Source organism: Oreochromis niloticus, linkage group LG4, assembly GCF_001858045.2.
Source record: "Oreochromis niloticus isolate F11D_XX linkage group LG4, O_niloticus_UMD_NMBU, whole genome shotgun sequence".
Classification (NCBI taxonomy): Eukaryota; Metazoa; Chordata; class Actinopteri; order Cichliformes; family Cichlidae; genus Oreochromis; species Oreochromis niloticus.
Window position 1 is genome coordinate 28,884,588 of NC_031969.2, and position 19,094 is coordinate 28,903,681.

The following is a 19,094-nucleotide window of genomic DNA, read 5'->3' on the forward strand; positions in this document are numbered from 1 at the left end:
CAAAGAAATCCTTTATGAACCACTGCTGTTGTGGTTTTTACTACCTTCAGCAGTTAAATGTGCTACTGCCAGTTTGATCTTCCTAACACCAAACAAAAACAGAATTGATATTTTTGCTGGAATTTAACCAATTACTGGTACTTTTTTTTTTTTTTTTACCATGTTGCAACTGTTTTTTGGGGGGAATTTGCAGAGCCAGAATGTAGAACTAAACAAAAGGCAAGCCTTTATAGAGGTTGATCAAGGTTCCAAATGTGATACAAAAAGTCCAAAGAACTAGGAAATGCCAGGAAACATGAGGACACAAGAGCAGGACACACACTGAGGATTACACAAATGACACCAGAACAAAGAACAGAAGGAAGAGTGAGGTTTCTATAAACCCAGAAGGCTGATTAGGGATAAAGCACAGGTGGCAGAATCAAACAAAGGTGAAGAACAAAAACTTGCATGACCAAACATGGATACAAAAGACTTATGTGAAATATATAAAATATAAATTAAAGATAGTGAGAAGGGAACACCTGAGGACAAAGACATGAACACAGAAAGAGGAGATAGAGAAAAGAAAGAAACTTGCTACACAGTTACCGTTGCTTTTCTCATTAAAATTACTTAGGGTTATTTACTGTATCTTGTCAGCAACACAAAACCAATATTACTCATAGTTTTTTTTCCAGCAGTATTTTCCCAAACTTTTAGTACTTTTGTGTCTTTTTGAGCTCTGTTTTCAATAACATTATTGTCATGCCAAAATACTCTGTTCTTGACATGAGGGATATATTCTTGCAGAAGGAAATGGGCACTTGGTCAAAATCTCACTTCCATAAATCACATCTTCTTCAAAAAGATCAGCTGAGGTGGTCTGAGGTAGCCAGCTCTGTGGTTGTCAAGGTAATGGATGATAATGGTTTTGCAATGCAGACTCTGTTAGTCCTCATAGAGTTCAGATTAAAAGGCTTTACTCACCAACTCCCTTCCTCCCCACATCTCACCACCTGACCCCACTCATCTCTGCCATCCATCTGTCTTTGGAACCAGCAAGACATCTAATAACCAGACACAGTGAACATCTCCAAGGGAAGTGTTTTTCTTCTTTCTATTGAAAGTGTGCATGTACTGCAGTATATCTATCTATCTGTCTATCTGTCTATCTATCTATCTATCTATCTATTTATTTATTTAATTAAAAGCTCCAAAGCACTTGAAAATGCTTTGAGATGAAGTGTTATAGATTAATATTTAATGGCATATATAATGAAAACCCTGGGTCATAAATAATCAGGTGCCATCTTATCTTAATAGTACCATAAGGTACTATTAAGGTACTATAAGGTGAGATACCTTATCTTACCTTATAGTACCGTATCACACTATTACAGCACTTCGCTCTCGCACTGCAGACTTACTTGTTGTTCCTAGAGTATTTAAAAGTAGAATGGGAGACAGAGCCTTCAGTTTTCAGGCCCCTCTTCTGTGGAACCAGCTTCCAGTTTGGATTCAGGAGACAGACACTATCTCTACTTTTAAGATTAGGCTTAAAACTTTCCTTTTTGCTAAAGCATGTAGTTAGGGCTGGACCAGGTGACCCTGAATCCTCCCTTAGTTATGCTGCAATAGGTGTAGGCTGCCGGGGATTCCCATGATGCATTGAGTATTTCTTCTTCAGTCACCTTTCTCACTCACTATGTATTAATAGTAGTGCTGTCAGCGTTAATCTCGTTAAAATGACCGCATTAACACGTTAGCGAGTTAGCGCGGATCGCCCCGTGCGTGGGGCTGCATGGCGCTAATGCATTAACAAGCTAACCGCCGTAACGCGTTGACGCCATGCTGGCCCACGCACGGGGCGATCCGTGCTAACTCGCTAATGGAGATTTGCCACAGCATGTCTTTTATCCCGTCTTCCTTCTTTCTTCCCAACCGGTCGCAGCAGATGGCCCCGCCCCTCCCTGAGCCTGGTTCTGCCAGAGGTTTTCTTCCTGTTAAAAGGGAGTTTTTCCTTCCCGCTGTCACCAAAATACTTGTTCATAGGGGGTCATATGATTGTTGGGATTGTTATTGTAGGGTCTATCTTACAATAGAAAGCACCTTGAGGCAGCTGTTGTTGTGATTTGGTGCTATATAAATAAAATTGAATTGAAACTGAATTGAATATACTTTGTTGAAAATGTATTTTCTCCAGTCTGGGTAATATGAACTTTTTCATCATACTTTAATTTTCATTACTGAATAAGCACATTTTATAATAAATATTCCCATTAAGGATGAGTTAACGAATAATGTTATGCCCTTTGTTATATAACTGCTGCCCTAAACTGTGATCCAAAGAGGAGTGACAACAGCTCTTAGATTCTCTCCACACAACTGACCCTGTGAAATCATTTGACCCTAGTCTCAAATGATTTCACAGGCTTTTGTTGTGCACACTTCCAATACACTCAGCAATGTTTTTAATATACTAATCTTTCTTTGTATCTGTACCTGCTCCACCTGCCGATCTGAAGTTATTTTCTGATTAGAGAGCGAAGATCTCTCCCCAGCACCCTTTTGTTTGATCAAACTGTGTTTCTGTTTTTGTGAGAGCGCATGTGTGGTCAGCTTGAATTGGTGGCCAGACCCTGTCACACAAATTCCTTTTCATTCAGCTCAAACAGAAAGAAAGAGAGGAAGACAAAAAAGGGTGAAAGTAAGAGTGAGAGAGAGAGTGAGTTAGAGGCTGGGGAGAAGGGAGGAGAAAGGGGGAGAGGGAGAAAGCCAAGAGACATTTGTAGTTGAGTGGACGAGCACAGACAATCCCTGGCGCACAGCTTTTTGAGTGTCATGTAAACCACCCCTTCGCTCTCCCTTTTTGTCCCATTCACTGCCTGCCACCCTCCCTTCTCTCTGCCCCACCCTGTGGTCTCTCTGCTTTGGTCTTGGGGGGGTTGGTTGCCTGGCTGTATAAAAGCCCTGTTTGTGCCCAGAGCGAGCTCCATTCCCCAACATGGAGAGTCAGAGAGTCCAGTCCTCATACAGGAAGCGTTTTGGGCCCCAGAGCTCGAGCAGCTCTGGAGTCAGAATTGGTGGCCTTTCTTCTAGCCGCCTCTCCTGGCATGGCACCCCTCGCAATGTCACCCACTCCAGTCCCGTGTCGCGGATCTCCCTGGGCTCAAGCAGCACAGCCCTGCTGCTGGGGAGCCCTGTTGATCGGCTGGACTTCTCAGCTGACTCTCTGTTGAAGGCCCAGTACAAGGAAACACGAACTAACGAGAAGATGGAGATGATGGGCCTGAATGATCGCTTTGCCAGTTACATAGAGAAGGTGCGCCTGCTGGAGCAGCAGAATAAGGTGCTGGTGGCAGAGCTGAACCAGCTGAAGGGGAAGGAGCCAAGCCGACTGGGAGACATCTACCAGGAGGAGCTCAGGGAGCTACGACGACAAGTCGATGGTCTCACCAACAACAAGGCTCGAATGGAGATCGAGAGGGATAACCTGGCTGCAGATGTGGCTGCACTTAAGCAGAAGTAAGAGGTAGCAGGGCAGGACTTCTGTGGGTGGAGGATCATGTAGGTGTGATGCATGATCCCACAGTAGTACCACCCATTTGTATCTCTTTTAGAGATTGCATATGTATGTATAAGAATAATGAAAGAAATGCAAAGGGTTATTTTTTAGAGTTATGTACTGAATTTCAATTTCATATTTCATTTTTCAGTTAGTGTACAGATGTTTTGGACCCTTGTTTATGTTAAACCTTACCATGTTCTTGATTAAAGCATAGTAGAACCTGAAACACACTCTGAAAAACATATTTGGACTGTGAAAGAAATGCCCACAAAGTGTGTTTTCTAGACAAATGCTTTTGGTTAGCTGGTCTTTGATAGGAAAACACATTCAGCTGGAGTAGATTTTATGTATTTTGGCACAAAATAAGACAAACTCTTTCCAGTGGAAAGTTTTTTTTTCTTAGTTTTCTTTTATAATTGCCAGTTCATTTATATGCAGATTTCAGACCCGCTGGAATGCAGCCCACTGTGCTCTGCCCCAGCTTTACTCCTGGATCCCTCTTTACAAACTTGAACCCCTTGTCCCCATTGAGTGAGTGCGAAGGAATGAGGGAAACACAATGGTAGCCCAACACAAAGGGAACGGCCAGCCGGGCAGATGTTCACTAGTCCCCTGTTACTCCAAAATACTGATTCACTGCCATTGCATATGCATCTTTTTTAAAACTTTAGATGCATATGTGGCATGAATCTATACTTTAATCTTGTGAATGAGTGACTTGAAGCCTCTAAAGGTTCGAAAGGTCTCTCTCACACTATATCCTCCGATTACCACGCAGCTGCTGGTCCTCTAAAAGAATGCAGCATGAATAGTGATGATTCTGGTCAGAGGTCACTTTTGTGATTCATGCTGCTCTTCTTGAAGCCCTCTTTTCAGCAATCGCTCCATGAAGCCATACAGATGCTTAGAGTTCCATGTCACTGTGTGCATGGCAGATGGATTGTAGGGTGGTGCCTATCTGTGCACGAGGCTGTGCGTACGTGCGTCCTTTTTATGTCTGTGTGTGTGTGCTCCATCCCGTGGGAAAGGCCTCTGGCTGCTAGATTGGAGTGAATGTGTAATGATGCGTAAGCTGCCCTTTCAGCTGAGCCCCGCACATCCCCAGCAGCATGGGGAGCAGCAGTAAAGCTGATATCACGAATCTAATCGATGTGCGTGTGCGTGTTTTTAGTCCTTGCAGACGATACTCTGTTAGACATAAATGAGAAACTGTAAAAAAAAATGTAAAAATCCTTTCATGCTTGTTTCCTTTTTGCTGAGATGTGAAGGAGTTGACAAAAAAGGCTCATGCACAACAAGTTAACTCAAAATAAATGGTGTGTTTATGATTTTTGTCTATAAAAGTATTTTGCACAACAAAAACTGGAAAGACTGGATGTTCTGTTAACCTAAAAAAACCAAATTTGAGTAATTTTTTTAATTTGGTTATTTTTCTCCTTTGTGTGACTTAGACTGCAAGATGAAATTGGGCTCCGACAGGATGCAGAAAATAATCTAAATGGCTTCAGACAGGTAATTCTGTTCCCTGAAATCATCAACTAAATAATTTAGACATTCGGTATGACTGACTATCCAACTTCATCCCTCTGTGTGCTTCATTTTTTTTCATAGGATGTGGATGAGGCGTCTTTAAATCGTGTCCAGCTGGAGAGGAAGATTGATGCCCTGCAGGATGAGATAAACTTCTTGAAGAAAATTCATGAGGAGGTAAGAAAACAACTGAAGGAATAGAAGTCACGGAAATATTAAGGCACCAATAATTGCCACTAACCACAATCAAATTTGGATTTCCTCCTTGCAGGAACTGCGTGAGTTACAGGAGCAGATCATGGCCCAGCAGGTCCATGTTGATCTGGATGTGTCTAAACCAGACCTGACTGCTGCTCTCAGAGACATCAGGGTCCAATATGAAAACATGGCAAGTTCAAATATGCAGGAGACTGAGGAATGGTATCGATCCAAGGTGAGAAGAATTAGCTGTCGGACATAAAACACTTATTGTATAAAGTGAAAATGTGTGAAAATTTAAAAGAAATGCACAAAGATAAAGATAATGTTTCACAGCTAATAAGCTAATACACACACCACATACAAACGAGCTGTTTCATCTTTGTACACAGTTTGCTGACCTGACAGATGCAGCCAATAGAAACGCAGAAGCCCTCCGCCAGGCCAAGCAGGAAGCCAACGAATATCGTCGTCAGATCCAAGTGGTCACCTGTGACCTGGAGGCTCTTCGTGGCACAGTGAGTACACCAGATCACGCAGATTACACAGACATTTTGAATTCACAAATTACACTGCTGTCAGATGGACTTATGGCAAACACACACTTTTTTAAAATAGTTTGTTAGAACTGTAATTTAACAACAAGTGTGGAGCTGAAGCACAACTCAGAAACTCGTGCATAGTCTGGTCTTGAATTGAGATTGTGTGATAGGCCTAACCAATCAAGAACAATCAGTTTCTCCTCTTTGTCTTCTACCTGAACTCAAAGTAGCCTATTAAATCTTTTGTTTTGTTAATCCTGCATCTGTATTCTTGACTTTAAACTCTATAAATTGGAACTTTTTGAGTACTACCAGTCTTAGTGGTATGAAAAAAGCAGCTCATATAGACCAGAAACAGCAGTGGTAGATGCTGTAGAAGGAGTAAATGCAAAAGTTGTATTAGCAGGATTAGCAACAGAGACAGATCGTAATACTAGTGTAAAATTTTGCATTAGCAACTTATCTAGGAACAACATTAAACAAAATCTTACTTATCTACATTAAATCCTGGTGAACAGAATTTTCTCTTTCACTCCATTTATTATGTGGTCTTCTCTCTTTTATTTAAGAATGAGTCACTGGAACGCCAGCTCCGGGAAATGGAGGAGCGCTGTGCCATGGAAACAGCCGGATACCAGGATACTGTGAGCCGACTGGAGGAGGAAATCCAGGCACTGAAAGAGGAGATGGCAAGGCACCTGCAGGAGTACCAGGATCTCCTCAATGTCAAACTGGCTCTGGATATTGAGATTGCCACATACAGGAAGCTCCTGGAGGGAGAGGAGAGCAGGTGAGTTAGAGCTTGTCTGGTCAGATTTAACACAAGCAATAAATCAAAGTATGTGATACTGATTTTTTTGGTCACTTTTCTTCCAGGATCACGATTCCAGTTCAAAGCTTTTCCAACATGCAGTTTAGAGGTCAGTTTAAATTTTGAACCATGGTATTTTGTTCCCTTGACTGATTAAATTGTTTTTGCTGTAGAACACCAGCAGTTAAACTGGACAGTATTTATTGGTTGAAAAGAGATTAATCCCGTACCTGTACTCTAAACCAAATGTGAACAGAGGATAGTGTTTCAGCAGGTTTGGTCAGAGCTAATATCCTCTCTCTCTCCCCGTGTTTTTCCCTTAGAAACTAACTTGGACACTAAAACTCCTGAGGCCCATGTGAAGAGAAGCATCCTGGTTCGAACTGTGGAGACCAGGGATGGGGAGGTATGTGGATGAACACAAAGAGCAACACTGGATCATACAGACATTGCATGTCTCACTCTCCTCACCACGAATTTATTTATTTAACTTTAATTTATCCTTTTCAGTCTGCACAAATTTCTCATTTTCCATGGCATGTCAGTGGTCTGCAGCATATTTTCTAGGAGTCATGAGGACAGAACTTGGCAAACTAACTATATTCTGCTACTGTAATCAACCAGCCACTTAGTAAACCGAGTGAATTAGTGCTTGTATAAGTCTTTCACACTGCTTCAGGATTATTTGCACATTGCACCTCTTACCCATTCCCTCTGGAGGGCAATGTTGAACTCTTCTGCAGATTTTCACAGATTCACTGTGGCTCAGTACACCTGATGCCTTGTGCAACTGATACTAAAAACCCATGAGAGATTTGTTCTTTTTGTTATTTTTAACTGAATTTTTTCCCTTTTTCAGATCATTAAGGAATCAACCACTGAACACAAAGATCTTCCTTAAAGTTTCAAGACCAGCTCATCCATATTTTCCTTAGTCACTACCTGGGGATTCTGAATGCGCATTATTGGATATTACTACCATTTTTTGTTTGTTTGTCTCCAGACACAAAAGCTACCCCATCAAATTCACAGCATCCCTCTCTTTTCTCTCCTCCATCACCTGCTTCTTTTTATTGCAACCACAATATAACCACCTATTGTACTTAGTCTCCCTTGTCAGAATTTCTCCTGAAAAATATCTCGGCTAGGCTTTGTGTACAGCTCCACCATAAACCTGAAGTGTTTGCAGCCCAGTCACCTTACACCATCTTTAGATTTTTCCAATAAAAACTAAGTAAGCTGTGTTAATTTTAACTCGAGCTGCCAGGACAGATTTTTAGCGTTGATTCTGATTAAATGCCACAGAAGAGGCACAGAATCATAGTGATTATGTTTAGAATGTAGCATGGTGGAGACTGACGTACGGTTATGTGCATGTGAAATGTGGCAAGTGAAATAAAGGAGGGAGTTGCAGATGCAGACACTTTAAATGGATTTAGGCAAGTAATGGCAGATATGTGTGTGTACTGCAGCTTCTGTCAGAGCATGTGAGTCTGAATTGTTTTTCTTTTCTTTTAACCCTTCATTTGGTTTTATTTAGATTTTTCACTCGCTTTGTTCTAGTCCCTACTTGTGTATTACTTATTGAATGTAAAGTATAGCACACATGCATAGGTAGATACATTATATGCATTGCATTGCATTGACTGCCCAAACAATATCTGCTGCTCTGCAGACTTAAATCTGCACAACCAGTTGGGAAGACAAATAAATGTGCAGATACAGCTCATGAGGGAGTAACTATGGCGACTTCTAGAGTGTTCATTCGCTCTATAAAAAGTATAAGAGTTTGTCAGCATCAACATTTGTGTAGGGCCTCTAAAATGTCCTCCATCACTGTCCCTTCACTCTTCTGTCTGTTCTTTAGCATCCTCTGCCTCTTGAACACAACCTGATAAGGGCAGAAGTTTTTGACACCAGGATGCGTCATGACATGCCCACTTATCCAGTAGCGATAACAGGAAAAGACAGGCAAGTTTACAGGTGTGGGTACTGACACGGCTTTTGCCCTGCAGCCTCCACCAAGTGTCAGCCAGCTCCTGTATTTTAGGCTGATAGCACAGGAAGACACAGAGACAGGACCATGCAGTTGTTATAATAACCTCACAAAAGAAAATGCTGCAGTTCTGACTTTTGCTTTTTTTCTTTTTGAATGGGAGGAATTTAGATTTTTTTTAAACGGCTGGAAGCATAGATGGACATCACAGTTCAAACGCTGTAATCCAAGCCCCAACTTTTGTTGAAAACCCCACAGACTGAAGCAGTGTTGACAGGACCTGCCACTAATGAGAGTGGTGCTACGCCAAAGCCGGCTGTGTCTGTACTTGTCGCCAAGGACACCATGTGTTCATGCCTACCACCCTTTACACTCTGGAACTTTCACCCCCATGCCTCAGCCCTTTTCCTCTAATAACACTTAGCAATCTGTTGTGTTTGCTTTGATTTGTTTTGTTTCACTGAATGTCATATAGAAGTTTTTGCTCCTTTGCTCTTTAGAAACCTCTGCAGGTGTGAATATAACACTAGTTTTGACCAGTGCTACGAGCTGTGATGTCATGTTAACAAAAATAAAACATTTTGTTTGCTGATGCCTCTTGTTTTTTTATAAAAAGTCTCTCCTAACAGTGTTTTCATGTGTTCATAGTCATGTTCTTTTGCCTCTCATACAAGCCTGACACATTCATACAGTATATCAGCTCTCATCATCACTTTCAGCTGTGTTATATATCCTGACAAGAGGGCTGACAGCAGCGGACAGATATTATTCATTGTAACTGATTGTTTCTGCCCTTCAAGCAGGCTGTACCGCTGAGCAGATGGGTTCACTTCAAGTTATGTCATGGCCCTGTGTGAGTTTCACTGTATGTATGGGCCTAGATACCATTTATGGCAAAAAATAGTATGGCATGAGCTGCAGATAAAAATCTCTACTGGACTGATAAACACATGATCTCAAAAAGTGAGTTTCCTACAATCATTCGTCATTCGGGCTACAATTTGAGTTTGAGTTTTTAAAGGATAGATATTTGGATTTTTTTTTATTATTTTTTGGCTTTTGACTTTTATTTGCAGACAGGATAGAGAGTAGGGGAAAACACATAGCAAAGGGCCACAGACTCGACACCAGGCCACTCCATTTCAGGCACCTGCTCAACCGTGTCTGTCTCAAACTACTCGTCAGGTGTTAAAATATAAACTTTTTTGCTCCTGAAATTATTCCTCTTATTGATACTGGCAACTAGTCACTAATTTAATTGAAAGTTTTAATGAAAGCTTAAAGACTTTTTTTTAGGGATTGTTTTTTGCGCATATTCACTGTCTTTGATTTTTGAAGACTTTGGTCAATTTTAAAGATACAAAACTATATAAACTTTTTTTTATTTTTATCTATTTATTTATTCATTGCACCGGATTGGGACGTTTAATTTTTGATCACTTTTTTTTTTAAATCTCCAAACTGTTATGGAAGGATTTATTTTAGTAAGCAAAGCATTTTTTGATGTACCAACAATGGGAATATGAGTACTGTTGTAAGAAAATTAAAAAAAAAACCCAAACAACTAATACTAGTACTAATCTTCGATTTACTCTTTTTAAGCAGTTGTAACAGGCTCTGAATCTGGTCTGTTAACCAACAGTTACTGAAACGGGTCAAGCTTGAGCTGCCTAACAACACTCCAGTGGGTGTTTTTAGTCATAGAGTTCAAACTATACTCCAAACTTAAAGGATTTTCTTCGCCTAAAATAAGGATAAACAAAAGCAGCTAAAAGGCTGAAATAAGCAGCTGATAAAAAGACTTTAAATGTGATTCATTTGTTCTCCCTACTCTTGTTTGTCTTATGGTTTTTGTCTGCCAAATTTATCAAGAAGTAAACTGTCTCAAAATGGTCAAAAATACTTAAAAAAACATGTCTAAGTATGATCCGTTAAAGCAAACATTTGAGTAAATGAAGTAAATGCAATGTTTTTCAAGACCTAACATGGTAAATCCAAAAAGCTGACTGGTTTCACAGACAAGAACACAGTTTTCATCCTAAACTTAGAAAATCGTCACACCCTGCCTCACTGGCATTAGTGGTGAGTTCTTTTCATTTTCTTACCAGGTGAGTGGAACATGTGTATTAACTCTATAATGCCCTTTGTATCATATTTGATACATGTGTTTCTGAGACCTCTATCTCATCAACATGATCAATACTTGCCATAATTTTAAAATGTTATGGACAAAACTCTTTTTTTTTTGTCTAAAATTAACATTGTTTTTAACAAAAAGATGCCAAAAATGCCCAATGTGTCAAATTCAATACAAAAAATATATAATAAATATATAATAAAAATATATCATACGCAATATGATATAGCAAAAAAATAAAAAACTGTGGATTTTGCTATAAAGGTTAATAAACATCAATCAGAATTTTCTGGCTGTTTTTGATGGGTCGGGTCTTACAGGGTTAAAGTATGATCCAGTAACCGTCCATAAGGCACAGCATGTGTCTGTTTTGTCCAGCTTTTATCAGAAGAATGGAGGTTCTCGGGTCTTAGTTGAAGGCAACCCTGAGCTGAAGAAATTCCAAGCAGATAAAACTCTCAGGCAGTTGGCCCCGTTTCCCATCTAGTTCTTTTCCACAAGGTTGGGAAGGTACAAAGGGTTACAGAGACGTGCATTTTTCAGGCTTATCTTTTTACGGTGGATGTGAGGTGACAACAGCTGTCATGCATGCATATGTTATGTACAGAAGTCACAAATGCACACAGTACCAACACCTTTTTTGAACTATGTAAATCCGAATATTGAGAGAAAAAAATAAAAAATAAACCTCTGATATTGTTTATTTTCACCAGGGAATTCTATGTTTCTCCAATAAATTCTGCAGAGATACTCGACTGAAAGAAGCCAACTAAATCTTGGAGGTGAATTACAGAGAGGATTTATCTACACCATTTAGACAAACAATTTGGATTAGCTTGTTCTAGCGTCTCAGTTGTTAGGATTTGCTGCAAAATATGGTTCGAGTCACACGGACGACAGCAAAGACTCTCACAGCGGCCGTTTAGAGTATTTTGGCAGGTTTTGGGGTTTTTTTTGCCCAACAACAGGTGAGTCAAAATGACAGAATTACAGCCACTGGAGATACTGTCATGAAAATTTTAAAGTGTGTATCTGAGATCAAAATGAAGGTTGAGTTCAAAGGCTTGTCTGATCCCACCCACAAACACTAGGTAAAGGGCATCTTTACTAGAGGAGGCAGATGGTGCCTTATTTTACACTCCTGTCCCACATTTCTGTTAATTTGTAACTTAACCCACTTTTGTATCATTGGCATACCAGCTGGTATTATCTAGACATTTAAAGCTCAAACAACAAATCAAATTACTATGAAAATACATTTAAAAATTATACTTGGATGATCCAGAAGATATTCAGGAAAGTTAGATATTACACAAGCACCTAGATGCAAAACTAAACCAAAACTTTTCACCTAATTTTACATACTCCTAATTGGGGTTTTTTGTTGTTTTTTAAGACAAAAATAAGACAATCAAATCACACTGGAGTGGTGATAATACATGTTCGTTAATTTCTCATATGAGGAAATAGTCAGGGGGATGCCGAATCAGGACAAATTCACATGTATAGCCTAGAGTTCCAGTCAATGCTCTTTGTCTTTCGCTGCCCTCTTTAGTGCACATTCCTGTGTGAGAGCCACCAAAGGGCTCTCACACCACAGGGTCATGGGGAGGCATGTGTGCTCCTTGGTTAATTTTAGCCCTCATTTCATCAAGACCGTTGAGACAAAACACAGAGCCATTACCTCAACCCGTCTAGTGAAAGGTGAACCGTCTGATCTCCTAACACCTTTTTCTGTCTAGGTTTCAGTGAACACATGTCTTTGGACTAAGTGGAAGGATGACTTCTTAAACACATTTGTCTACTGCCAGCTCAAAGGGTCATGAGTGGCTTCCTGGTGGGATTCTGTCACATTGTTTGAGTTCTTTCATGGTGAAGATTAGAATAACATATTTACATAGACTCTGAAGGTTCAAAAATCATTTAGAGATATTGTAAGTGACTATATTTTTACTAGTGGTGGACAAAACATAGAAAAATTGGCCATAAAAAGAGGAAGGCCCAAGAAATATAACTCAGCTCTGTTCAACCTGCTTTGTCTGTGAAACTCTTTTGTGGTTTTTTCCAAACAAAATGTGCACAGTGTGTGAGTTTGAAAAAGGCAGCTGCAGCCTGCAGGTGACCTTTAACTAGGTACACAATAGAAAGTCTGGCCAGGATGTCTGTTCCGTCTCGGAAGACACCACCAGTGCCAGGTAAGTGTCTCCTTGCTGCTGCAATTTGAGGTTAAGGATAGGATTGAGGCCTTTGAGTTATAAGACTAAAGCCCAAGCAAGAACTCACAATATGAAAGCTAAACCCCATCTAGCCTTTGGTTTAGTCAAACTTGAATTTTTCATTTTTGCAACTCAGATCGAGTCACACTGTTTGAGTCTACACCCTCACGTCTGGCTATAGCACAATAAAATCCAGACTGAAAGTTTCCAGTCTCACAGTCTCAGGCTTGTTAAACACAAAGTAATTTATCTTCTCAGTTTACAACCATGTTTTGAATCCCTTTTTCTTTTTTTAGTTTTGACAGTTCAATGTTTTTTGTAGATGCACTTGTGCGCCTAACCAGTGCAGTGTATAATTCATTTCTCCCACAGAAGTCCTGAATTTCACTTACAAACTTAAAATGTGTTTTCTGAACAATTTAAAAAGGGATAAAAACCTCTCACAGAGGCACATGCAAACACAAACACATGAGTGCACTTTCAAGATTACCATCGCTAGTTTAATATAATACTTCAGAGGTGCAATGGCAGCCACAGAGTAAGAGGATGCTGCTATTTTCAGCACAGAGACTTCAGATGTAGGGTGAAGCAGAATAGACTGCTGTGGGTCTGCACTCTATCATTGTCATATCACTGTCGAGCTATCCACAATGCCATAAATAGATAATGTCAGTATATACATTTCAAAATAAAACATTACTTCAATGAGAAACAAAGTCCAAACAGTTATTAGATAAAAGATATGTAGCGCCTAAGGAATAAGGTCCCAGAAATGTAGAAGAAATAATTAATATGATTACAAAACGTGGTCTGGATAGCCAACCTTGGATATCCAGGATTATGAATAACCAAATTCTTCATAATTTTTCATCACAAATATCTTCTAACCTAACTGACAGTACAAGCCATCAGTGATGCTAATGAGTAATATTATGGTATCTTTTCCCTGATTTAAAATTCCATACGGTATGTCTTCTAAGATATAACTAATATATATGTAGAGAGATTTATATACTTATATATACACAACTGATGCTTCCGCTGTCTTCTGCCTTCACGCTGCTGATGGGCGACAGGGGGTGGTGCAAGGGGAGTGGATTGGGATCGGGCTAATGGGAGCTTCTTCACTGCCATCCTTATCGCGCATTGTCCAAAACTTGAGGGAGAAAGCAGCGATCATAAAGCAACTAACGGATTCTGCGCTCTGCAGCTTTTGTTCACAACTTGTCCCACAACAGGTCCCCTCACTGAGGAGAAGACTCTCGACTCGGTGTCATACAGCTTTTGCTGTATCCTAGTCTACTTTTTACCCCCACCTTATCAGCGTGCAACATCCTGCATCTGCTATTGCCCTGGCAACCAGCCCTCCTCTCCATCATTCTCCGGCGCTTCACCCCTCACCATCAGCGGCAGGCTCCGAGGGAAGCCAAAATCTGCTGCTTACGCTCGTCCTCCAAGTGGAAGTGGACCCTTTTGTTCACTGGCGTCAGTTCAAATCTCTTTGCTTTTCTACTTATCTAAGGTTCATGTGTCGGAAGTGTTTTGTCTCAGCATCAAAATGCCCGTGAGACGCGGTCATGTTGCGCTCCAGAACACTTACTTGGATACTATCATCAGGAAATTCGACGAGCAAAGTAAGTGCAAATGAAATTAGTTTCAGTTATGCGTCTGTGCTGCTGTTGAGGTCCGAACACAGGGTGTGATATTTAGATTCCAAACATTTTACCAAATACATATTTAGTTTTCCCATTTTAAACATTTGGACTGTTTTCGCTGCGATGGTTTAGCTCGCAAGTGCTTTAAATAAATCCGAAAGAGATGGCAGAGACGGGGGAACTCTAATTTACGCTGAATTAATTACATCCTCTATTTTAAAAGGGATGACTGTGCTCTTTGTCTATGGGAAAAGTGTTTCTGACAGCTAGTTCATCAGTAGGAGTGGTAGCCTGTATTTATTTCAGAGCTGTTAGTGTATCCAGTTAAATCTTGCTGGTATAGTTTTGTTTGCTTTATTTCTCACACGTCTGTGTTTGTTTGTCGGTCAGTCTTATTGCTTGAACAGATGGCAGAAGGACAGGCTTTTTATATTATAATAAATTAAAACATCTTATCTTATCTGTATCAGTAATGCTGACAGAACCCAGCTGCTGCTTTTATGTTTGCGGGGTTATTGCACCTGCATGTGAGTTTGCTTGTGAGAGCTCACCTTATGACTTACATTGTGTTCCATTAGCTCACATGTTCCATTGGCTGGAAGAAGAGACCACCTCTCACTTACTGGAGAGGAAAAAATCCCTTTCCCTGAAATCACTAAGGCCTCTGATAGAACACATATGTTGCTGTCTTCTTTTGACCTGACCATTATTTGTATCCAGTTTTACCTTTTTTCATTTTCTGTACTTAACATTTATTACATGAACCTTTAAATCTTTGTTAATGCTACTTTAGTTTAAAAACAAAAACACTGAAAGACACCATGCCACATTATATCTCATGTGCAATAATCAGTAGATTTCCTCACCACTAGCAGCGTGTTGACACAGGACTGAAAATAACCCTGCCATCCTGATTAGATACTGACCATACATGGAGAAATAGTTGATTGCTGACAACTCTCAGTCTCTTTTAGTATGATCAGCTCTAGGACCAGTAATGCTTGAATCTCCCAATATCCCCTAAGAAACCCGTATTATGTAATGCCTCTACTGTATCTCAAAAAGGTGTCTGTGCACGCGCAGTCACATACACGTGCACGATAAGGTGAGTGCACGTGCCACAGTGGTGCTGCTTAGCAACGGTGTGACGATCAGTGTTTTTGCTTTGAGCCCCAGATAATGACTTTGGACAGAATGTGCTTTTCCACTCTAGGAGCTCACCCGTTTACATTAGAAAGAGGGGCCAAGAGAAGAGTCCCCCGCTCTCATCTGTGTGGGCAGCAAACAGCAAACAGCTGTTTAACCCAGTTTCACCAGCGTGTAATAAAAAGGCCAATGAGAGGCGACAGAGGTTATGTATGTACTTTTCATTCAGATCGTTCAACTCCTCCATTAGCAGCCTTCGAACAAAACTGCCCCAATTCGCTGTCATGCAGCATTTTTGGGACAGTGGCTGTTTCTGTTGCCATGAACAGTATTATTCATTTCATCAGTACCAGGCACTGAAGGACATATGAGCTTGGAGTTACTGTTTGGGATGTTTCTGAAAGCAGGGTAACTCTGAGAGACTCAGAATCAAAGCTCTGACTGACCAGGAAGAGCCATTATTGTTGTAACTGACACTGTACAGCCACAGCGTTTCCCCCATGATGAAAGATCACTGATGGTGGTGGTCAACCCTCCAGTGAGTGTCATTAGCCGATGAGAAGTCCAGCAGCTACCATGCAGTTAGATATTTTATCTCAACTTTAATGGCATTATTTTATTTTATTATTTTGTCACACTGTCACATGTTTATCTTATTATGAAATTTCAATGTAAAATGATCTTAATATTGTGTTTTCATCCACAAAACTATGTCAAATGTAGGCTAGGTGTTACATTCACAAGTACTGACCTTCTTAAAAGACAAACTGGCAATATTTTTAATACAAATCAAAGCTGGTGACAAAAATATCAACTGTACAGTGATTGTACTTTTAATATTATTTACCACTGTTAAGATATGAAAACTATTTGATAAACAGTGTAAATCTGGAAATGTAATATTTGTACTGTTTAGGTAGCCTGGCTAAACAAACAAAACATATTCATAGGCAAGTGGCTGATACCAATGTAATGATGTAATTAAAAGATGTCAGGTAAACAGGCTCCAAAACCTGTAGATTCCCATAAGTTACCTGGCACCATGTGCAATACTCCAAATACCCTTATGCTGAAGTGCCCACCTGCTCCTTTTCAATCCCTTGGGAGGAATTGTGACGCTAATAACATTAGCACCATGGAAAAGTAGACTTCATTAGTTCCACTTCAGCTGATTGTCATGCGGAGAGGAGGAAGAACAGACTTTGTGGGCCGTGAAGTCGGCTGCGTATCCACAACAGTCTGCACTTCAGCATCTTTAAATCAAATTAAATCTTAAACAGTGTAAACAGTTTAATTGTCAGCATTAACAAACTATCTCTTTCAATCTTTCAGTGACAGGCGTAAGTGCAATCACTGGAATCAGGCGTCATTACCCTCTGCGAAGTAAAAGGCTAATTTAGTTGGTGAGATAGTCATGGCTAAGCCTAATTTATAAACCTCTATGCAATATATTATTTCTCCTTTAATGAGCAGAAAGTTTATTAATATTTATAAGCAAGAAAGTGGTTTTATCAGTGTTGCTTCTAACCCAGCTTTAATGCGTTGTCCTTGTACTGCCACATGGATATCTTGCTTTTATAAATTGTCAACTGACACTGTGTTCCTCCCTTCAGATCGCAAGTTTATTATTGCCAATGCCCAGATGAAGAACTGTGGCATCATCTACTGCAATGAGGGCTTCTGCCAGATGTTTGGTTTTACAAGAGCAGAGATCATGCAGCAGCCTTGTACCTGCCAGTTCCTGGTGGGTCCTGGCACAATGAAGAGTTCCCTGGCCCAGCTGGGACAGGCCCTGCTTGGGTCTGAGGAGCGCAAAGTGGAGATCCTGTACTACTCTAAGAAAGGTAAGACACACGAAAAACAAAATCAAGACAACGGAGCTGGAGCAAAAATACTGGAGTAAGCCCTTTTATAGCTCGAGACCTCATGAAAAGAGTCTTCTGGCTGTCACAAGATTTGGCCTGCTGACAGCTTGATTGTTATCAGAACAGTCCAAATAATCCTCCATATGTTCAACTAGTTTATCCTCTATCTTCTGACAAGAAACCTTGTTACAGAGATCTTAATCCAGACTGTTACCTCAGTCCACCAGCCATTCAATTGGATCTGTTTTAAAACATCTTTCCTGCTTTCTAAGACTAGTCCTTTCATTTTGATAATTCATCATGATAAATGTCTGGATCTGATGCATAAAGATGATTTTCATGTGAATATTTTTTGCTATCAAAACAAATAGATAGTAAAAGATCGTCTCCCTTTAAGTTTGTGTAGTTCAGGAGATTCTTTATTCATCTCAGACCAGTTTGTTTGGCAAGTATCTGCGTTTAGCTGCTATCTTTTGCTGGACTCCCATTGATCTTGCGAATCCGTCACCATGGCCAGATTATGCTTTTATATTTAGGCTTCAAATCACCTGCTATGTTTTCGAGTCACCAACCCAACGAGACCAGGCAGGCAGACTCAGCGTCTTAATCGCTTCTTCAAACCTGGTTTTTTTGGTGTATCCTTAATCCGTACTTGCCTGTATTCTCATCAGTCCTTAGCATGATTCTCTTCACATCATTAACCTCTTCTTTTTTTTTTTCATTAGTGGAAAAACCTCTTTCCATCCATTCATTTGAGCTTCAATTTAATCCACATGGTGGCGTTTTACTTTTATTTTTAAAGTTTAATTTCCCGTTTATCCGGAGTTATTTGGGATGCCAGTGACACACTGTCCTTTGCTGAGGTCTGTGTTTAACCTCCATCATCTATTTTTCTTTATCATCTTTTTCTGGCACAAAGGAATTGAGGTAGACACACATGAGTGAGCATGAGTAAGACAATGACAGTTACCGACTATAAACCATACATTTACTGTCTACATTTATACAAGGACATTCATAATACGTGTCTGTTAGAACTTTTGCCATTTGGGCATGAGGAGCGGAGTTTAGAGTGCTGTTGTCATGGGAATGGGATTGTGTGCCAGATCAAATCCACTAAGCATCCATTTGTTTTGTTCCCCTGCTTCCCACTGTGCTCCCAGGCTGAACAGACCGGAAAAAAAAATCTGAACATGTGATTGCAATGTGATTCAGAACAAGACTGCAGCGCTCACAGGCCGATTTTTTTCTTAACCTCCAAACAAAATCTCTGTTCCAGGTCTTTCAGGGTGAATGTATGAATGGGACTGAATGCATGCACTGTGAGTGTGTTTGTCCTATCTGCCCTCTCTCCTGTGTCTATTTTTGGAGCTCACTGATTGTGGAGTGAAGTTAGACCTGACAGAAGTGTTGCTCAATTAGCCTTTTTTTTTTTTAGCTTCCACAGT

General features: G+C 40.2%; 2 protein-coding genes across 2 annotated transcripts in view; both read left to right on the plus strand.

Annotated features, from left to right (window-relative positions):
* Positions 1-2,945: 2,945 nt before the first annotated feature.
* On the plus strand, positions 2,946-9,220 carry gfap (glial fibrillary acidic protein). Its single transcript, XM_003441987.5, has 9 exons — positions 2,946-3,507; positions 5,002-5,062; positions 5,162-5,257; positions 5,352-5,513; positions 5,671-5,796; positions 6,390-6,610; positions 6,697-6,740; positions 6,955-7,037; positions 7,491-9,220. Exons 1-9 carry the CDS (start codon positions 2,987-2,989, stop codon positions 7,530-7,532), a joined length of 1,356 nt encoding a protein of 451 aa, XP_003442035.1. The 5' UTR covers positions 2,946-2,986; the 3' UTR covers positions 7,533-9,220.
* Positions 9,221-14,070: 4,850 nt separating this feature from the next.
* The window catches only part of kcnh6a (potassium voltage-gated channel, subfamily H (eag-related), member 6a), a 28,538-nt gene continuing 23,514 nt past the window's right edge, over positions 14,071-19,094 (plus strand). Inside the window, exons 1-2 of the mRNA XM_005468950.4 lie at positions 14,071-14,614; positions 17,395-17,625. Coding sequence (XP_005469007.1) covers positions 14,539-14,614; positions 17,395-17,625 — 307 coding nt within the window. The 5' untranslated portion in view covers positions 14,071-14,538. The remainder of the gene's footprint in view (positions 14,615-17,394; positions 17,626-19,094) is intronic.